A 20414-nucleotide genomic window follows, 5' to 3' on the forward strand; every position below is an offset into this window, starting at 1 on the left:
GCCAAATGGCTGCCACCTCCAAAAGGTCACACCCTGCTGGGCTTCCATGCATCCTTCCTCGAGTCCCTTGGGAAAGAAGACCCTCATTTCCCACCCCTGCATGAGATCCCCCCAACCATGCAGCTGCGATTTGCTCAAAAACACACTGGAAAGGAAACCCTGCATGGCAGGAAGGTTTTGCTTCCTTTCAGTCCTTTCACCTCGTTCCTCCTTAAGAGTCTCTTCCAAAGTCCATTTAATATTTGCTCAGAATTCCCAGGGTCACTGAAAGCTGCCTGAAGTTCTTGCTTGCTAGAACGGCATTTTAAAATGGCTTCCCCAATTTTGTGGCGATGGCATAAAAGGAGAAGAGAGGGAGGATGCTGTTATGAACACTAAAAGGTCAAGACAGAGAGATGGGCATAACTCAGAGGCTACAAGCGGCACTGTTCCTGTTCCGTTCCTTCTGATTTCCAGCATGTCAGACTCCCCACCCATCCTGGTCCTTCCCTAGAAGAACACAGGGCAGCCACTTACTTTGTGAAGGGAAACCAGTATAGACCAACAGGGCCACTGGCATTTCCAGGGTTCTGGGGTAAGGCTCAGGCTTTGAGCTCTTTTTGGCTGTGTCCCTCAGAACTTAGTGAGAACCAGTAATGGCACAGCCCTACTCTTTGGGGTTCCAGTTTTTTGGGGGAAATCCTTGGAGATGAGTTTGGGGGGAGGTTTGCTTTTTGCTGCCTCCTAATGGGTTCTTGCATACCTAATTTTCTCCAAGAGGATGTTTTGAGGAAGAAAAAAGATTCCCAATGGGAATTTAGGAAGCTGAGTATGAAATGCTTTCTCTCTGTACACATGCACTATATGCCCAAAGAGAACATGTCTCTACGATCAAAACTGTGGGATACTAAAACTTTGGTGACAATGCATGGAGATCAGCCTCGTGTGTGTAAGATGTAAAGGCAGCCAGTTCAGGACATTTCAGGAAGGACAGAAATGATCGTTTGATTTGCCTAATGTGTTTCCCAGATAAATTAGCAAAGAAAAGAATGATGAATTCCAACAATAAGTCATGCTGAGGAAGAATTAACACAGCTTCCCATAGAAGTGTGGCCTGACCAACCTTTCAGGGTTCCTTGAGGAGGTCAGTCAATATGTGGACGATGGGATCAGGTTTACTGGAAAGCTCCACAGGCTCACCAAAGATTTGTGCACAAACTCAGCTCTCTTGGGACAACAGCTGGAATGGTCAACTAGACCAGGAGCTGGAAGGATGGCCCCAGATCAAGGCGTAGGAACAAGCGGCCAGTTCTTGCAATGGGGAAGGGGTCTCTTCAGTGAAGTGGAGTAATTTTTGGCTCATCTTTGAGTCAGGCCTGAGCAGTGCAGCAGCCAAGCTGATGGAAGCGGACTATTCAGAATGGTAAAAAAGAAAAGACAAAAGAAATCTGGGTCAAGAAAATCCCAATTCCCCTTACATGCTGATAAGATCCAAACTGGCAGAGAAGGACCATGGAAGAGATCTCTGGGTCCCCTCAAAGAGGTCCATGAGTGATGCCCACTTGGAGCATGGCAGTTGTGAAGGAGGCAATTTATGTACAAGGAAAGGGACTGAAAATGGCTGGCAGGATCCCAAGGACTTTATATAAACCTATGACATGGTCTCATACTGACCACTGTTTGTGGTTCTGGATGCAACACCTGAGGGACAAAATCTAGAAAAGGTAAGGAAAAACACAGCTAGAATGACCAGAAAGCCAGATTTCAGGGAAGACCAGAAATGTTTGGAGATTTTGTTCCAGCATGATGCAGGAAAGGGAGCCCTTCAAGTGCTCCATGTGTGCATGAGCATGTGAAGCAGTAGTAGCACTAGGATAGAATGGAATGGAATCAGAGTTGGAAGAGACCCCAAGGGCCATCCAGTACGGCCCCTGCCATGCATCTCCGACAAATGGCCACACAGCCTCTGTACTAAACAGGAAACCATCCCTCCTCCCTCAAACACAACTATTTAAAGAGATGAAGAGAAGGCAAAAGAAACCTCCTCTGGCCTGGGAGATCAAGTACTGCAGTTAAACCCCCCCCCCCCCGCCATGGCACACGCTCTCTGCAGTCAGTCTTAAGAGGCCAGAATGAAAGGGAGGTGAGAGCAAGGCTGGATGTGGGAGCAGCACAGCTCAGGTGGGAGACGACCTACTTTGCTAGGGAAAAGGCCTGGCACCAAATGGCGAAATGGGCTTCTCTTCCTGCCTATGAAGCTGAAACAGAGGGCAAGGTGGAGAAAGAGTCTGACTTTGCACAAGACAGAGAAGTAGGAAATATGTTCAGAAAACTGCTAGGAAGGAAGGAAGGTGATGAATTCAGACTCTAGCACAAACATCCCAAATGTTTTGCACTTGTGGAGCATAACTGCAGAATTCAAGTGGAGGACAGAGAGTCCTTTGCTTTTTTCCTGTGGTGTGCGCAGGAAAGAACCTGCCAGATCAAAGGGGCAACTTGGTGCCAGGCCTTGAGTGCCTTGCCTTCAGCATACGCCTCTCGGCACTCAACTGTTTCCCGCTGGAAAGGGCGACTGGAGCATGGAGATGAAGGTCAAAAAGACGTGGTCTCTGCAGCATTCACAGAGAAAGCGGCTGTCCCTGCGACCCTATTCTTGGGAGGAAACAGTGGAATGCCCTGCCCTCCCTTACCAAGAGCCAATGCCTGCCTGTGCCTGACTCAGAAAATCCAGCATTCTGGAGGAAGTCCACCACCAGCCACTGACCCTGGTCCAGCAGGGAGGCAGCCCACACCTGCTGCTCCAGTTGCCACCTTCCTGTGAAACTGCGCATGTGCACACATGTGGCACAGTGGCAGAAGGAAGGCACCATGGGAGCTGGGGCTGCCCTCTCAATGAATGCAGAGGATGGGTGGCCCACAGGAACACCGGAGGAGAGAGAAAGATCCTTTGCTAGGGACACAAAGGGCACCAGAGAGGTCTGGCTGGGAGGAGAGAGGATGATGGTGGGATGGAGCAGTGTTCTGCTAGGGACCATGAAGCTCAAATCAAGAAACTGATCAGGAAAGATGAGGCAGAGGGACAAATAAACTTTTTAAAGACAAAACAATGCAACCTATTTACATGATTCCTTAAGTGCAAACATTCGTCCTGGGGGCCCTGCCGTCCGTCCAAGGTGCTTCCATCACTCCTGAGGCAACAATGCAGCAGGTACTGAGGGGACAGGGAGGGGAGTGGGACGCCAGTTCACTCCGGCCATGGTGTCCTCCCCCTGCCAGCCCTGCTACCGCACAACCAGGCAGGAGACGCAGAGCCTGGAGGGTCCGATGCAGTCATCGTGGCAGAAGGCACCGCAGCCCTTGCAGACAATCATGGCTTTCAGGCGGCAGTAGCACTTGGAGGGCAGGTCCTCCAGGACCCCCTCTTCCGAGAAGGCCTGTCCATGAAGGGGCTGCCGGGGGCTGCCCAGAGCGTTCGTTGGCTGGCCGGCGGGGATGGTAGTCACAGTCACAGAGAAGGAGACCACTTCCCCCATGCGGCTGGGGTCCGACAGGCCTGTCAGCAGTGCCTCTTGGTGGAGGTCCGGGGAAGTGGAGACGTTGATGGTGCCGCTGTAGCCTGGCCCAACCAGCTGGGTGGCTCCGCCAGGGCTCCCAAACAACCGTGAAGGATGGGAGGAAGGGAGCAACAGGGGCTGCAGAGGGGTAGAGTCCACTGGAGTGCTGGCACGAAGTGCCATGCTGCGAGTCTTTATTACAGCCTGGGGCCCGTGTTCCTGAATCGCCTCCCTCAGCACAGCATAATCCTGGGTGGCCAAGAACAGTGGGAGGGCTCCCTTCTTGTGGCCAACGGCCCCCTGCTCTGCTTTCACAGTGCTGACCGGGAGGCCCACCTGCCCTCCTCCAGCTCCTGCTTGCCCTTGAGCCAGACAGTCTTCTTTCACAAAGACATCCACCTCGTCACCTTCAGCCCCATTGCTGTCTGGGTCCCCTCCATCCTCCCTGTCACTGCTGTCAGCCGTCTGATGCCATTCCCCCTCCAGCTGCACACAGGGCGGCCCGTCTTGGCAGAGGCGACTCTCTGGGGGCACAGCAAGGCGCCTCCTGAGGTTTTCAGAGCAGCGCCCATAGGTGGAAACATTCAGGAGGTAGTGGCCAGACATGGCGGGCTTGGACATCCGCCTCCCAATGAATCCCAGGGTTGTGCGCTGCCTCGGGGTGGTGGAGCTAGTCTCTGTTGGGAAATGTTGGGGGAGGAGTGGGAGGTGAGAAGGGCGAGCAGGGGCAGCGGCATTAGGGGGCTGATCTGGGGCAGGAGGGACCCTCTGCAGGAGGGCCTGCAGGATCTGCTCCCGGACTGCTGGGTTGGAGACGTCTTGGCCAGTGCGCTGGTCAGAGTGAGTGCCCCATGAGTCCTGCCCTGGCAAGGAAGAATGAGCGGCTGGACCATGGGGCTGCCTGCCCTGGCTGAGGCCTGGCTTCTCCCACCATGAAAAGATGAGAGGAAGAGGCTGTCCCACACTGACCTCTTTCAGAGGCAGGGTTCTGGGGGCGGACACAGGGGCTTGGCCTTCTTTTGCGGGTGCCGGCACCATCTTTGTCTCCACTCTAAAGTGGGGCTTGGGCATGATCTGCTCCATGGGGACCTCTTTGCCTTGCAGCAGCTGAGTAACCAGGGGGTTGTTGGCAGGAATGCTGGAGCTCGAGCGGAGAGGAGGAGGGCTGCTGCCTGTAGCTGAGGCTCCTGAGGGGGCATTAAGGCTCTGGTTCGCTGACAAAGTGCTATGGGAGGAAGGCGGCATTGGCACAGGCCCTGCCTGAGAAAGAAGAGGAGGGGATAACTTGAAAGGCGCAGCTGATGTTGCCCGAGGTAAGGCAGGTCCAGAGACGGATCTGCTCCCAAAAACAGCCCCTGCATTATCTGTCCTGGGGGCCAAGGCTGGGCCCAGAGCAGGATGGGCTCTCCTGGGCACTTCCGTTCTTTGAACAAAAGCAGCACTTGGGGCCAATGGCTCCTGGACGCTTGGGGCAGCAGTGGCAGCAGTGGCAGAGGCTTTCACGGGGCTGGGGTCTGTGTGGCCAGTGCTCCCTTCTGCTGGCCGGGGCGCGCACGGGGTCTCTGCGCCAGCCGTCCTGGGTTGGACTGGGGCCGCTGGCTGTAGTTGTGTTCTAGCAGCACTTCCCTTGGAAGCAGGTTCCGGGGCCGTCGGTGCTGCCGATTCTGTGGGCCTGGCGCTGGCACCGGTGGGCAAAGTCCTTCGTTGACCCGCCCCACTTCCAGCCAGGTCCAGTGCAGTGCCACAAGGCCTCCCTGGCCCCGGGCCACTCCGCTCGTCCCCTCTCCCCCCACCAGGCCCCGGGCCTGGGATGACTCCTGCGACGGGCGTAGCAGTACCAGCAGTGGCAGCGGCGGCCTGAGCTGCAACGGCGGCTGCCCGCTGGGCTCTGGCCATCTGGGCCCTGGCCTTGATGTCGGCCAACGTCCTGGCCCCAGTCCTCCGCGGACTGGCGAGGATGACTGGGAAGCTGGGCCGGGGAGAGGAGCCCTGGCTGGCGGCGGGAAAGGGCACAGGGACACCCTGGATCCGGGAGACGGGGATCTGGAAGAGAGAAAAAGAAAAGCACGTCAGCCAAACAGAAGGAGATGCAAAACCCTCCCCGCCTCTCACTGCCGCTGCCACTACCACTGCCCTTAAAAGGCAGGAAGGAATCCTATCTCAGGGGAAGGGTAGGTCCTGGGGCAAATGGTGCTGAGATTGCTAGCTCTGACCCCTGGAAAGGGCGTGAACGATAGTGGGTTTCCTAGCATCTTTCTTGAGTGTGAGGTCTGGCGATCCTAGAAGTGGGGAATGGATGGTCACAGGCTTCCCTAGTGGAGCCCACTGGGGGCTGTTAACAGCTTCATCATTTCTCCCCCAGAACCCCTCTTCAGCTGGGAGACAAAGGAGGGCTAACTTAGGCAAGTAAAGTCCACTGCCCCCTGCCAGGTAAAGCCTCCTGGGAATCAGAATGGGTCCCTGGCCTGTGCCCATCCCACCACTGGCCTCTCCTGCCAAGACCCAGCCAGCCATCAAGCTTTTGTGAGGGATGCTCTCTCATCAGGTGGAGGTGGAGGGCAGGAGAGACTGGGACAGGGAGTAGGACTGGTAAGGGACACTCACCCACCCACCCACTCACTAGCCTGGGCAAGGTGAGAGGCTCTCTTACCCGGAGCGGAGGGACCTTTGGCACAGGTGCGGTGGGAAAGTGCTGCGGGGGGGCCTGAAAAGGCGGAGGGGTGGGTCCCTTCTCTGGAGCGACGTGGGGGCGCTTTTCCGGGGCCAACGAGACCTCTTCGGGGGCCTCTGGCTTCCTCTTCAGGGGACGGGCTCCAGTGTCCATCTGCTCCGTGCTGGTGGTGGGGCTCTCTGTGGCAGATGCCGTCTGAGTCTCTTCTGTGGGACTGGGCTGAGGTACATTGGTGGTAGAAGCAGGAACAGGAGTGGGAGCAGGAGCACAAAGAGGAGCAGGAACAGGAGTGGGAGCAGGAACGGGAACAGGAGTGGGAGCAGGAACGGGAACAGGAGTAGGAGCAGTAGCGGGAGCAGGGGGGTTCTTTGGTTTGCTTGCATTTTCTTGCCCTGCGTGCGGCTTCTCCTTTCCCTGCTCTCCCAAGATGGGCTCCTCAGCCCCCCTGGACAGCCTGCGGAGGCCCTGGCTGCTCAACTGGGAGGGGGCACTGCTCCTGACAGGCTCTGCTGGCCTCACTGAGGGGGCTTCGGACCGGTCTTTCTCCTTCTTCTCTTCCTCCTCCTCCTTCTTGATTTCTGGGCTGGGTGGTGGTGGTGGTACCAGCTGAGTCTGAGGGCCCACCTTTTCCTTGCCCACCAGAACAAGTGCTGAGGGGCAATTCTGCAGCAGAGGTCTTGGGCTCCCAGCCTGGGTCTGGCTCTGAGCAGCAGGTGGCGAGGAAGTCAGTTGCTTGGACTCTTCGGGACTCAATCCAGAACTGGAGAGAGAAGCAAAAAGAGAAAGGCACCAGTCAGGACTCTCAGGGCAAAAAGTACAGCCTTCCTCTCCTCCATCCCTCCTCCTCCTCCTCCAGCACCCTTGGCCTTACTCTGGATTCAGCAGAGAAGAGAGGAGGGAATAAAAACAGTTCTTGGGGTCAGGAGACCAGGATCTGCCCTCACTGGCATTTGGAGCTCCTCAATATTCCTAGCAAACTAGGAAGGAGGGTGTTGGGGGGACAGGGAAGGAGCTGAGAGAACACCCCCTCTCCTTGGCTCCTGGCCTTTGGACAGAGGAGAGCTATGGCAGGGGCTCACCATCTGTGGAGATGAAGGGAACGGTAGACTGGGGAGGGAGAGCAGACCAAGAGCTTTCTCCAGGGGACGGAGGGCTCTCCCTCAGGGGTCCCCGCTGCCACTGGGGGGCTGCAGTGAACTGCACCATGTGTCCCACAGGGTCTCCCGTCCCCACCTCTTCTCACCCACAGGCTGTACTTTCAGATTCAGAAATCAGTTATGGAAAGCAATCTCAGTGCTCCTGTCTGTCAAACATTACTGTTGTTAACAAGCAGGGTGGCTGAGACCACAGTGGAGGTAGCAGGCAATGGACCTTCCACCCCCACAGACCACCAAAAGAGGAGCTGGTCCATCCAGTCTTAGAGTCATACTGGGACAAATGACTTTGGTAAACCAAACTTCTGGGCCCATTCACACTACCCATACAGAGTACTAAAATTCCACTTTAAGTGCCATCCTAAGAAATCCTGGGTCCGTAAAGACTCTAGAGTCCTTTGGCTGAGAATGCTAAGTATGTCTCCCTAAACCACAAATCCCAGGATTCCATATAGGATGCGGCCATGGCATTTAAAGAGGAATCGTATCGCTACAGGAGCCAGCATGATGTCGTGGTTTGAGCATTTGAGTATGACTCTGGGTACCATGCTTCGGAATCCCAGCTCGGTCATGGAAACTCACTGGGTGACCTTGGGCAAGTCACCCTCTCTCAGTCTCAGAGAACTGCAAAGGCAAACCCTTCTAAACAAATCCTGCCAAGCAATTTCCATGATAGGTTCACCTTAGGGTCACTGTAAGTCCAAAATTACTAGAAGCCATACAATGGCAACAACATGTGTTACAACTGCGTAGTGTGAAAGCGTCTCATGCATTTTCAGCAGCAGCTCAATCACATTACACAAATATAGCACAACATTCCACTTTTAACTGCTATGGATGCATCCTGTGGAGTCCTAGGGTTTGTAGTCTGTGGAGGCATGAAAGGAGACAAATGGCTGAGACTCCCAAACTGCCAATTCTAGAATTCCATATGCCGTTGCCATTTACGCTGAAGTGAAATCACACCTCTATATGTGTGTCGTGTGAAGGGCCACCCAAACAGGGAGTGTTCCTCCCCACCGGTTGTGGCCTCTCCCCACTGAAGACCACCTATGAGAGAGCCCAAGTGGAAGGAAGGCCTCTTCCGCCACCCCTTCTCCCTTCCCTCTCATGCAGGCACCCCACAAAGCTTCTCCAAGACGCTTCCCTTCAGAGCGCTGGACTCTCAAGACAAGAGGAGGTGATTCCATGTGACTGTGTGACTCCAAGCCCAGAATCCGCCTTCTGCCAGCCTCACAGATCCCCGAACAAGATGTGTGAGAGAAAAGAAGCGTTCTTGGAGAGAGGGCAGGGGAGCCAAAATCCTCACCTCTGGCCATAGTAGCTCTCAAAGAAATGCTCCTTCCACAGCTCCACTTTCTTCTCTTTCTCCAGCTCCTGCCGTAATCTCAGCTGCATCTCTGGAGTGAACTCCCCTGTGAGACACACACACACACCACAAAGGGGGGGGGAGGAGAAAGAGTTCAGCAGAGATGAACAGGACCTTCCTGCTGCTAAGTCATCCACATGGATGTTTCTCATGTGGAAGAGTGACTTCTCACTGCATGCTCTGTTTGCCTTTTGCTTCCCTCGGCAATGAGGTTGTTGCTTCATGTAGGCTGTTCCTCCAATAATAACCTGCCTATTTCTCCACAAAGCACCAGCTGGTTCCTTCTGAACCCTTCCCTGGTGAAATCCCAGGGCCCCAACTCCGCTTCCAGACCAGCCTCACCTTCTGAAAGGCGCTCCTTCCATCCTTGGGCAGCAGAGGTGAAGAATTCGTTGTTGAGGGCAGAACTGCTGAGCTTCATCAAGCCATCCAGCCCCACCTGAGAGAGGAAAACCAGCCATAAGGAAGAAAAGAAGGCCGAGAACAGGACGCAACAGGGTCCAACAATCCTCTGTGGCTGAGAAGCATTCACCTCTTGCTTGGGGCTGGGTTGTTTTATTGCCTTGGGAGAATCAGATGACATTTTGAGAGGCTACAGAGGAAAATGCAGGTATGTGGGCTTGCTGTGGGGTCTGGGTGGCCTGAGGGGGCAGTGATCTGGAGGGATTGATTCCAGCCCCCACAAAGTCACCTACCCTGAGCTAAACCTTTGGTTCTCTTTTTGAGAAGTCACTGCTACAGCAAGAGGCGGTGGGCAGATGGGTGGGGAGATAGGTTTCTGAATGAGCAGAGCGGACAGAGGATGACACAAACTGCACTGACGCTCAGCTTCAAAAAGATCCAAAAGCAGAAAAAGAAGAGAAGCGGCCACCCAGCAGGGCAAATCTGATGGGATCAGGAAGGCATCAGTGAACCCCCAATCAATAGAGGAGCTCTCTTGTTGTCCCTGTTGCCAAGCCCAAGCCCTGTGTGCCAGTGTTGCTCCACACTATGCCACTCAGAGGTGGGAGGAGAAGCAGCTCTCTCATCCCCTTTCCGCCTCCCCCTTTTCCCAGCTTCGGAGAAGACCCACCTGCCTGTCCACCTCCGGGAGCAGCAGGAGCAGCCTCTGCTGGCAGTCGGCCGGCAACAGGGAGAAGGTGTGCTTGTTGATCAGGGCCCGCAAGTTGGTGTTCACCAGGATAGACTCTGGGGTCTCCACGTCGATTTCGGCACATTTCGTCCTTTTTAGCTGCCCTGAGCAAAGAGGGCACCCAGGTCACAACCAGCTTCAGTGTGGTTGGGAATTGGGGGGCGTGGAGGTAGCCTCCATTTCCAGAAGTAGCCAAAATACGGCTGGGAGGGAGCTGCAGGGTGAGCCCTTGCCCTTATCAGGAACCTGAAAGCGGGGGTTGGGAGAGCATTCTTCACTGCCTGGACCCTTTCCTCCTCTTCCATGCAATTAAAGACATGATACCCCTGCCTCATACAGGCGGCAAAAGAATCACAGAATTACAGGGTTGGAAGAGACCACAAGGGCCATCCAGTCCAACCCCCTTTTGCCATGCAGGAAATCTAAATCAAAGCATCCCCAACAGATGTCCATCCAGCCTCTGTTTAAAGACCTCTAAGGAAGGAGACTCCACCACAATCTCCGAGGGAGCATCTTCCATTGTCAAACAGTTCTTACCACTAGGGATTTCTTCCTAATGTTGAGGTGGAATCTCTTTGCCCGCAGCTTGCATTCATTGTTCCAGGTCTTATTCTCTGGAGCAGCAGAAAAGAAGCTTGCTCCCTCCTCAATATGACATCCCTTCAAATATTTAAACAAGGCTCTCATATCACCTCTTAACCTTCACTTCTCCAGGCTAAACATCCCCAGCTCCCTAAGTCTCTAGACGCGAGTGCCAATAGAGTTGTCATCAATCAAACAAAAGTCCCCACATTCTTCTCTTTTGCTTATGGGGCAATACAGGAATCACTCATCTTAGCCCTTCCTTACTGAATCTCGGAAGATGTGATCTTTCTAATCTAATAAATAAATAAATAAATAATCAATAAAATTTTTATTTATACCCTGCTTTTTGTAATCAAACAATCAAAGTGGCTTACAACATTAAAAACATTCTACATACAATACATTTGTATTACAATATCCCCCCCAATAGAGAATTAAACAAAATTACAATTAAAATTATTTAAAAATAAACCACTAATATCAAATAAGCAATGCACAGAATAGTAGGATAATACACAGTAAGTGGGAGTAATCATTACATGGCTCAGGACCTTATTCGGGAAAGGGCTGCCGGAAGAGATCTGTCTTGACAGCTTTTTAAAAACTGTCTAAGTTGGTAATTTGATGGATCTTGTCCGGCAGAGCATTCCACACTAATATAATCTTGAGGGCAACTTGTGGCAACCTTGCTTTTCCATCTGCTCCGCTGTCTCAAAGCAGCTTCTCAAACTATCTGGCATTGCAGACCAGCAATTTTTGTGCCAGTGCACCAGGGACCGCAGCGGCTACACTGTGATCATCGTATTTGCATCACCAGCATCTGATGTCTTGTGGACCAGCACCAGCCCAAGTTGGACTGCCTGAGAGATTCAGAAGCTTCAAACCTGAAAACAGAATGCCTTATACTCAGACAACAGGGTGGGATATGAAATCCCTGAAGAACACTCTGCCAGCACAAAGTAATTGGAGAGACCAAACTGCTCTCCAGGCAGCAGCCGGTTTCAGATGGAGCACCAGAGAGTACCTGCTTCTGCTCCATCTATCAGCCTCTTTGCCACTCTGAGAATGTGGCATATGGAGCACTGAGCTACAGGGTTCCTGACCAAGACTTGGCTTATGCCCCTCCAGCCTCCCCACCCCATTCTGTAATCCACCCCTGGCAGAATTTATCTGGGGAAGACAAGCTCTGTCCAGCATCCCCACAGCCAAGAGTCTCCCTCCCCCTGAGTCCCAATGCTTGCCTTTGTTTAAAGGGAGGGAAGCTGTTGTCTTACTCGCATGGAGTCTGTCCGATCTCTGGAAAGTCTTCTTCCCCAAGATTGGCAGGGAGGGCTCAGTTTTGACAGAGGGAGAGGAGCTAGATGTAGAATTTGGGGGGCTACTTGAATGTCCATCCGACTGCTTTCCTTCCCAAGCTGCAAAAGAGGACGGCGGGGAGGTGGGGGTAAAAGAACTGAAATATAGAAGATGCCTTCATACAAGAGCCTTGCAAAACTGGCCATCAAATTCTGTATAAGAGTTCAGGCTTCTGGCTGCGCAGGGTGGTCTGAACAAGAAGCAGCGTTATTAGCAAGAAAACAGGAAACTGGAAAACACAACCCAGCTCCCCCTCCCATTCACTACCACTTCATTCTATGTCGCATCCCCTGGTTCCCTAAGCCACAACAAATAAAAAAGAACAGCGGCAGACACAGCAGGCCAGGAGAGGGCAAGTGTGGCTCTGAGGCTTGGTGTTTTCGTGGTCCTCATCCCTCTAGACCTGCCATGCCACCCTTTTTAATGGGCACAAAAGCAGGGAGGGAACCCTCAGGAGTGGCAATTCACCTTTTAAATGGGCCACAGAACCTCCACTGTGCTGTTTAACATTTCGTTTTCTTTTTTTAAATCTGGTTTTCAAATCAGCCACTTCCTTTGCAGGAGTGGTGGTGGAAGTTTTTGGCAGTCCATGTGGTCTCAGAGGATCACAGGGGTAGAAAAATGGACCCTGTACCCACCAGGCAGCATCCCATATTTGCACAGGCCAGGGAAGGTGGAACAGCAGACTAGGCCTAAGGATCCAGCTTGAACAATTCCTGGCCTGGGCTATATATAATGCCTCATAGTTAAGACTATGGAACGAGATGCCCACACGGTGTGGTGATGGCTGGACACTGGGTCAGCTTCAAAAGGGAACTGAACAGGAGGAGGAGGAGGAGGAGCAGGCCAACAGTATCTACTAGCCAAAAGATCCATGGATCCCTTCCATTCACAGAGGTTGCGTGCCTTTCTTTATCACGTGCCTGGGAATGTAAGTGGGAAGATGTGACTATTGTACTCATGGCCTACTGGTGGGACAGCTGGCATGCTTCAGCAGAAAGAACAGGCTTTAGATTTTGGCTTGATCAATCACAGTGGTTCTTCTTCTAATACTAAGGATCCCCACGATGAAGGGGCAAAGAAAAAGGTGCAGCCACACATTTTATCACCCTCAGCCTTCCAGCCTGGTGACCACATGAGCTCCACCTGGCACTGGCCCCTCCTAAGCCCCTCCTCATGCTGTGTGCTGCTTGTGGTGGCTGCTCTTGACCCCCTCATTTCTTAGGCTACTGGTTAAGTATGCAAGAACTCCCTTGCTGGATGATCCCAGAGTGTTACCATGAAGAAGTGGACCCTGTGCGAGCTCCCAACATGTAACACAATCAGCTGGATCAATGTTATATCTCAAGCCAAGAACACTTTCCATGAAAAACATGATCTTAGGTCTCATCACCCATGCACAATATTTCTGAAAAGGCCCATGATCTGGAGTACAACCCAGTTCTTGTCCAGTTTACCCTGTGGGCTCATCTGAGAAAAAGGTCAGTGGAACAACACCACTCCAACTGGACAGTTGCTCTGCATGTCTACCTTGATGGAACCTTTCTGGAACAATCCATGATTTCAACAATGTGATGTGATCTGCTTTTATATTTGATGTTTTTAATTTGTCTTTTCTCTTCTGCATGGTAATTTTATCTATTCCTCTATTTAATTGTTATTATCTTAGAGTGTACGCCTTGGGCAGGCTTTTATATACTCCTTAATTTTACTGACTTTGTATAGCGCTGTGTATAATTACAGCGCTCTAGAAATAAAGTTTAATAATAATAATAATAATAATAATAATAATAATGGGACTCTCTTGCAAATGGACGCATGTCAGTCGGGCTGAGAGAATCTCAGGACTACAGTCCAAAAAAGTAAACCGTTCTGACTCCCAATTCACAGGCATCACCCCAACTCACCACAGGGCCTCTTCCTTTTCTGAACCTAGACTTCCTTTGTTACTCCACACTTTATGGCGCTACTGAGGAACTCAAGAGCACCATCCTTCTGGGGAAACCAAAGCCATTGCCTGCTCTGGGGAAAAGCTCCAAGAAAACTACCGTCAAAAAGTATGCAGGAAAATTGGTTTTGAAAAAACAAAGTGCTCTCTTTGGCTCTTTAAATTTGGTAGGCCCAGAGGCCAATTCTTATTTATTTATTAATTTCATTTGTATGACACCTTTCTCCCAGGAAGGACCCAAGGCGGCTTACAGATAAAAGCATTTAAAAATCGCAGTAAAATTCAAAACCATTAAAATCATCTACACACACTATAAAATCACATAGAAACATACAAAAGTTAAAACCATAAACAAAACCCACCCACTCCATGAAAACCATCCTGATATGAAATATATATCAAATGCCTGCATAAATAAAAATGTATTGTCTTGCCAACAAAAAGCAAGCAGGGAGGGGAATAGCCTAGCTTCCCATGGAAGGGCATTCCAGAAAGTGGGAGCAAACACCAAGAAGGCTCTCTCTCATGTCATTCATAGACTCTTGGGCGCTTTACAAACAGCCATTTCGGACGTCCTCAGGACGTCCCAGTTTGAAAAAGGGGCGTCTCTTCCAGACGCCCCTATTCCTATTACGGACAGAGTCCGTAACAAATGGCGGCGCCTTTCCACACGACCGCCGCCATATTGATGTAGCGGACGCTGTGTATCTGCATGTAGTGCCCCAGAAGTGACGACGCGAGTGCACGACTAGCGCCCCGCGACGTCTTTTCCGGGGCCCAGGAAGGAGCACAATTTCTGTGCTCCTTCCTCAGAGCGTCCGGGACCCACGCGGTTTGGCTGCTGTGGCTCCCAGACGCTGCAAGCGGCGGCGGCAGGAGACTGCCGCAATCCGGCGGTATGTAACACTCCATAGAATCCTCGAGTTGGAAGAAACCTCAGGGGTTGTCCAGTCCAACTCCTTCTGCCATGCAGGAATTCACAATCAAAGCATCCCCAACAGATCCTCACCAAGCGAGCCCAATTCTTGGCCAAAACAAAAAACTCCAAATGCCCCCCCCCCAAATGCCCATACATCCACTTTTAGTTCTACAAAATGGGTGTTTTCATGTCAAACAGTTCATAGTGCAACATATTTAACATTGCCATTCTTGAGGGTTTCCTTTTTTAACCGGAAAAGGGAGTCATCTGGGGGATCCTGTGAGTGCTGGGGCTGCAAAAACAGCTTTGGGAGGGCATACACCATCCCAGGACTGCACTTTTTCCATCTCAGCTTTAAAGGCGGGCAAATCATTCCCTGAATTTCAAGAACATAGCACATTAATTGTTTCACTCTGTGTGTGTGTGTGTATGTGTATAGGGAATTTGCAGAACAAATTGCTTACTCTGCACCATCTACTCATTTGCCTGGGAATAAGTGTGTGCAAGGCTCTGCCTCTACCTGTTGGCTTCCTACCAGATTTTGCAGGAACCGGGTGGCTGGCTGCCTTGGCATGTTGTTGGAGGAGATGGTGGTGGCCCGAGGGGACGGGGACGCTGCCTCGGCACTGCTGCTGCTTCCGCTGCTTCTGCTTCAGCGCCTGCAGAAGAGGAGGAAGAGGAGAAGGGACATGAGGGGACAGCCTGGCTTTCTGTTCTGGAAAGATACTGCCCCCCCCCCCCGGTCTCATGTCCCAGGGGAGAAAGCCTGGTTCCAGCGCTGAAGCCTCTTCCGACTTCGTCTCAAGACCTGGCTCTTCTCAAGAGACCTTCCTGGGAGGATGATGGGAGCAAGGGCACCTTCTCTCTTTCCTTCTCCTGAATTGGTGCTGTGAGTCCCACTTTTAGTAGAAAAGTGTGATGAAAAGGACGTGAATGAAAGGGACTGATGACAGCTTCTGGTTCCCCTTCATAGATTACTTTATTGAGTTTTCTTAGCTACTGTTGTAATTTATTAACTAACAGGACTGTTTTTCTTTCTTTCCTTTCCACTTTGTTGTTAGCTGCTTTGAATTTCTAGAACGATGGGCTTGTTTTTCTTTTTTAAATGAGAAACAGCATCTTTGGCAGTAGGCAAGATAGAGCCGGTCTTAAGAGAGTGAGTTCTGGCAGAAACCATCAGAACAGCAGGGTTCTTTTTCAGTGTCCCTTTTAAGTTTCTGACATTTCCCCCCTTGCCCATCGTAAGGGTTGCGCCTGATTCCCAGCTTTTGCCTATCTGCCTGTGTTTTATTTGTTAGGCATTCCTTTGCTGCATCAGAGCCAGGTCAAGTGTCAACTGAGACTCAGGGCCAGCCTTGCGTTTTGCTTATTAATGAGCAATGTTCAGTCAGATTCATTTTCAACTTCCTATCCTTAGCAAAAACAAACAAACAAGGGAAGGAAGAAGAGGATAAGGGTGTAATTTTGAAATTGCATGTGCAATTTATGGACAGGAGGCCTCCTTTCTCTACCAGCTGCACAAATGTTCTGGTTTAAGGCTTATTGGAAACATCTAGCTATGAGAACATGCTCTGCTCTTGATGCTTCCAAACAGTCCAAAATACCTGTCAAGAGACTGCCTTTTCACTTATCTGACTGGTACTCCAGCAGTGATAATCCAGAGACTCTCTTTCATCAGACAGGGGCATCTGATTTTACTGGCTTTAATAGGACTACACAGAAGAACATCCAAAAGGAGGAAGAGGAGTCGTCTGCATGTTCTCTCTTTTGCCATGAACTGAGAGATTTGGAGGCACAAGGCCAGGGGTCAGAGCCAGCATTTCCCAAAGTTTATCTCCAGTGCAATACTGGGGATGTGCAGAGGAAGAAGGAGGTGGAGGAGGGTGGGGAGAGCGATAGCCCAGTGGCTACAAGGAAGGAAGGGCATCTACTTGCTCTGACAGAAACAGCCATGTTTTTTGTGGGTTGCCGGCTATGGATGCCGGCCATGAAAGCCTTTGACTTCACATTAGAAACAGCCATGTTTCTAAGAACCTTTCATAGGCACAGCAAAAGATGCAGGAAGGTAATCTAGCTGGGAGCTCCTAAATCCAAAGAATAGGGTTGGGGTTTCCCCCCGCAAAGAGGAATCTAGCTCAGAGAGACATCCACAGGCAGATTGACACCTTTCCCAGCCTTCCTCTGATCTCTCCCCTTTGGCCCACAGGATTCAGATCCCGTGCACTGTCTCAGGAAAACAGCCAACATGGGTTTCAGACAGCAGTTGGTGGATAGAGAGACGCTGAGAGGAAAAGGCCAAAAAAGTGACCCTATCTGTCTGGCCAGAGAGGAAGGATGGACGTGCCCAGCTCTGGGCTGAAAGGCCCAAGGCAGCCGGTGGAACAGCAAAGCAGCTGCGGGAAGAGGAGACACCAAGAACATTCTGTACAACTCTGAAGATGCCAGCCACAGATGCTGGCGAAACATCAGGAACAAACTCTTCTAGAACATGGCCACAGAGCATGAAAAACCCACAAAAAACTCTATAAAACGCTTTCATTTGAAAACCCAAGTTAATGTTATTCTGCATTGTGTCTGAATCAGGTAGGCATAGTGCGATGCGCGGGCCACATGTGGCCCCTAGGACTGTTTCTGGTGTAATCCCAGGGGCCCCCAAAACACTTTTGCTCTCAAATGTCCTCTATAGGGCAAGAGGGCCATTTTGATCATATTTTGCCCTCTAGCTGGCCATTTTATGCCCAGGAGAGGATTAGTATTACTGTATTAAAAGAATGGGAAGTAAACCAGAAGTGACTTTCAATCACATTCTCTTCTTTTAAAAAAAGGCTTCTCCTTGGCCTAAATCTAGGGCCCTGGATTCCTAGAGGGCATTTTGGGGGCAAACAATGGTTTGGTTTTATCCTTTTGGCAGTGGGGCTACAATGAGGGGCACAGCCCTTCAAGATCTTCTAGGGAGCGAATGCGGCTGCAGATCCTCTCCCAGCTGCCCAGCCTTGACTTTGACAAATGAACAGACCCATGGGACCCTCCGGAGGAGGCTGGCTGCCATGTGCAAGGGTTGGATTGCAGCCTCCTCACAGCTGCTCCAAATCTTAAAAGCAGAGAAGCTGTGGGAATAAATTGGTGGGACAATGTTTTAGCACAAGCTATGTTTGATCAGATCCGCTATTGTCCATGAAACGTGACATAATAGGATCAGATACTGGGAAGGGATTTCAAGGGCTATTTGTGCAGGAATCCACACCACTAAAGCATTCCCAGGACATGGGGGCCTGAGAGGTGGCCATACAGCCTTATGAGACCTACAAAGATGGGGAGTCCACAGCCCTCCAAGGCAACCTATATTCCACTGCCGAACCGCTCTGACAATCACGTTCTGGAATCTCTTTCCTTGGTATCTGAATCCATTGGGACATGTCCTAATCTCTGGAGCAGCAGAAAACAGTCCATCTTCTACATAGAATCATAAAATCATAGAATCATAGAGTTGGAAGAGACCTCAAGGGCCATCCAGTCCAACCACCTTTTGCCATGCAGGAACTCCAAATCAAAGCATCCCCGACAGATGGCCATTCAGCCTCTGCTTAAAGACCTCCAAAGAAGGAGACTCCACTACACTCCGAGGAAGGAGTGTGTTCCACTATCGAAAAGCCCTTACTCTCAGGAAGTTCCTCCTAATGTTGAGGTGGAATCTCTTTTCCTGCAGCTTGGATCCATTGTTGCGGATCCTGTTCTCTGGAGCAGCAGAAAACAAGCTTGTTCCCTCCTCAATGTGACACCCCTTCAAATATTTAAATAGGGCTTTCATATCACCTCTTAACCTTCTCTTCTCCAGGCTAAAAATCCCCAGCTCTCTAAGTCTTTCCTCATAGGGCATGGTTTCCAGACCCTTCACCATTTTAGTCGCCCTCCTTTGGACACGCTCCAGTTTCTCAATGTCCTTTTTGAATTGTGGTGCCCAGAACTGGACACAATATTCCAGGTGGGGCCTGACCAAAGCAGAATATAGTGGCACTATTACTTCTCTTGATCTAGACACTATACTTCTATTGATGCAGCCTAAAATTGCATTGGCCTTGTTAGCTGCCACATCGCACTGTTGACTCATGTTCAACTTGTGGTCTACTTGGACTCCTAGATCCCTTTCACACGTAGAAGTCTCTCATTCAGCCAGGTGTCCCCCATAATCCTGTATCTGTGCATTTCATTTTTCTGCCCTAAGTGCAGTACCTTACATTTCTCCGTGTTGAATTTCATTTTGTTAGCTTTGGCCCAGCTTTCAAGTCTATTCAGGTCATTTTGAATTTTGATCCTCTCCTCTGGGGTATTAGCTATTCCTCCTAATTTGGTGTCATCTGCAAATTTGATAAGTATGCCCTCTATTCCTTCATCCAGGTCACTGATAAAGATGTTGAATAGCCCTGGGCCCAGGACAGAGCCCCACTGGACACCCCACTGGTCACTCCTCTCCAGGATGAAAAGGTGCCATTGTTGAGCACCCTTTGGGTTCGGCCGGTCAACCAGTTACATGGAATACTCTGTCCAGTTCTGGGCACAATTCAAAAAGGATGTTGAGAAGCTGGAGTGTGTCCAGAGGAGGGTGACCAAAATGGTGAATAGTCTGGAAACAATGCCGAATTAAAGATTTAGGGAGCTGGGTATGTTTAGCCTGGAGAAGAGAAGGTTAAGAGGTGATATGATAGCCCTGTTTAAGTATTTGAAGGGGTGTCACATTGAGGATGGAGCAAGTTTGTTTTCTGCTGCTCCAGAGAACAGGACCCGGAACAATGGATGCATGCTACAGGAAAAGTGATTCCACCTAAGCATCAGGAGGAACAGAAAACAGGAGCTTTTCCACAGTGGAACACACTCCCTCAATGGAGAGTGGTGGAGTCTCCTTCTTTGGAGGTCTTTAAACAGAGACTGGACAGCCATCTGTTGGGGATACTTTGATTTGGATTTCTTGCATGGCAGGTGGTTGGACTGGATGGCCCTTGCGGTCTCTTCTAACTATGACTCTATGATATCCCCATAGACAGATGGGACCAGACGGCAGATATGGGAGAGAGTCTTCTCTCACATATCCACCTCCCAATTTTAAAATCTGCTAGCTCAATGTGCCTATCTCCCTAAGCAGTTCCTCATTGGGATAGATCTCCAGGGCCCACATGCTCAGCCCCTGACACCAACATCAGAGAATATGGCAAGGGATTTTATTCTACAGATGAAGAATTATTTAAAGCACAGATCTTGGAGTAGATCCTATATTTGGAGAGATAGTGATGGTTAAAGAGCAGTAGGACCAAGGCACAAGGCAGAATGGGCACGGTGACAAAGACATACGGTCTTTGGCATAAACTTTGGCATAAACTGCCCTTGAAGATGACTAGAAGCTGCTGCTAGGGCTTTTAAATCACTGTACACAACCTTGAATCCCATGCTGGGGGAAAGGTAGGATAAAACAAATAAAATAAAATAGTGCAAAATGTACTGTAGCAGCTGGCCTGCTGACCAGGTTATAACCACCACATAACACCAGTCATTATGGAATGACGCTGGCTACTGATGTGCTTGAGGCCCAAATTTAAGCTGCTGGTGGGAACACTTAAACTCTTAAATTTTGGCACTGAGGCCTTGAAACCTGAAGGACTGCCTCTCCTATTCACACCTGCCCAAACACTGAGGCCTTCAGGAAGGGCCTGCCTCTGTCTTCCAACAAAGGGACTAATGTAATCTGGGAGAATAAT

General features: G+C 50.7%; 1 protein-coding gene across 4 annotated transcripts in view; it reads right to left on the reverse strand.

Moving 5' to 3' along the window:
* Window positions 1-3051: 3051 nt before the first annotated feature.
* The window catches only part of ASXL2 (ASXL transcriptional regulator 2), a 54958-nt gene continuing 37595 nt past the window's right edge, over window positions 3052-20414 (reverse strand). For 3 of the 4 annotated variants that reach the window (XM_042463387.1, XM_042463405.1, XM_042463414.1), the window contains 7 exons: window positions 15203-15326; window positions 11686-11859; window positions 9800-9963; window positions 9070-9166; window positions 8668-8773; window positions 6184-6964; window positions 3052-5576 (listed from right to left, as the gene is read on the reverse strand). In XM_042463387.1, coding sequence (XP_042319321.1) covers window positions 3261-5576; window positions 6184-6964; window positions 8668-8773; window positions 9070-9166; window positions 9800-9963; window positions 11686-11859; window positions 15203-15326 — 3762 coding nt within the window. In that variant the 3' untranslated portion in view covers window positions 3052-3260. The remainder of the gene's footprint in view (window positions 5577-6183; window positions 6965-8667; window positions 8774-9069; window positions 9167-9799; window positions 9964-11685; window positions 11860-15202; window positions 15327-20414) is intronic. The other variant, XM_042463396.1, reaches the window with a different exon arrangement.

The sequence above is a fragment of the Sceloporus undulatus genome, chromosome 1 (genome assembly GCF_019175285.1).
Source record: "Sceloporus undulatus isolate JIND9_A2432 ecotype Alabama chromosome 1, SceUnd_v1.1, whole genome shotgun sequence".
Lineage (NCBI taxonomy): Eukaryota > Metazoa > Chordata > Lepidosauria > Squamata > Phrynosomatidae > Sceloporus > Sceloporus undulatus.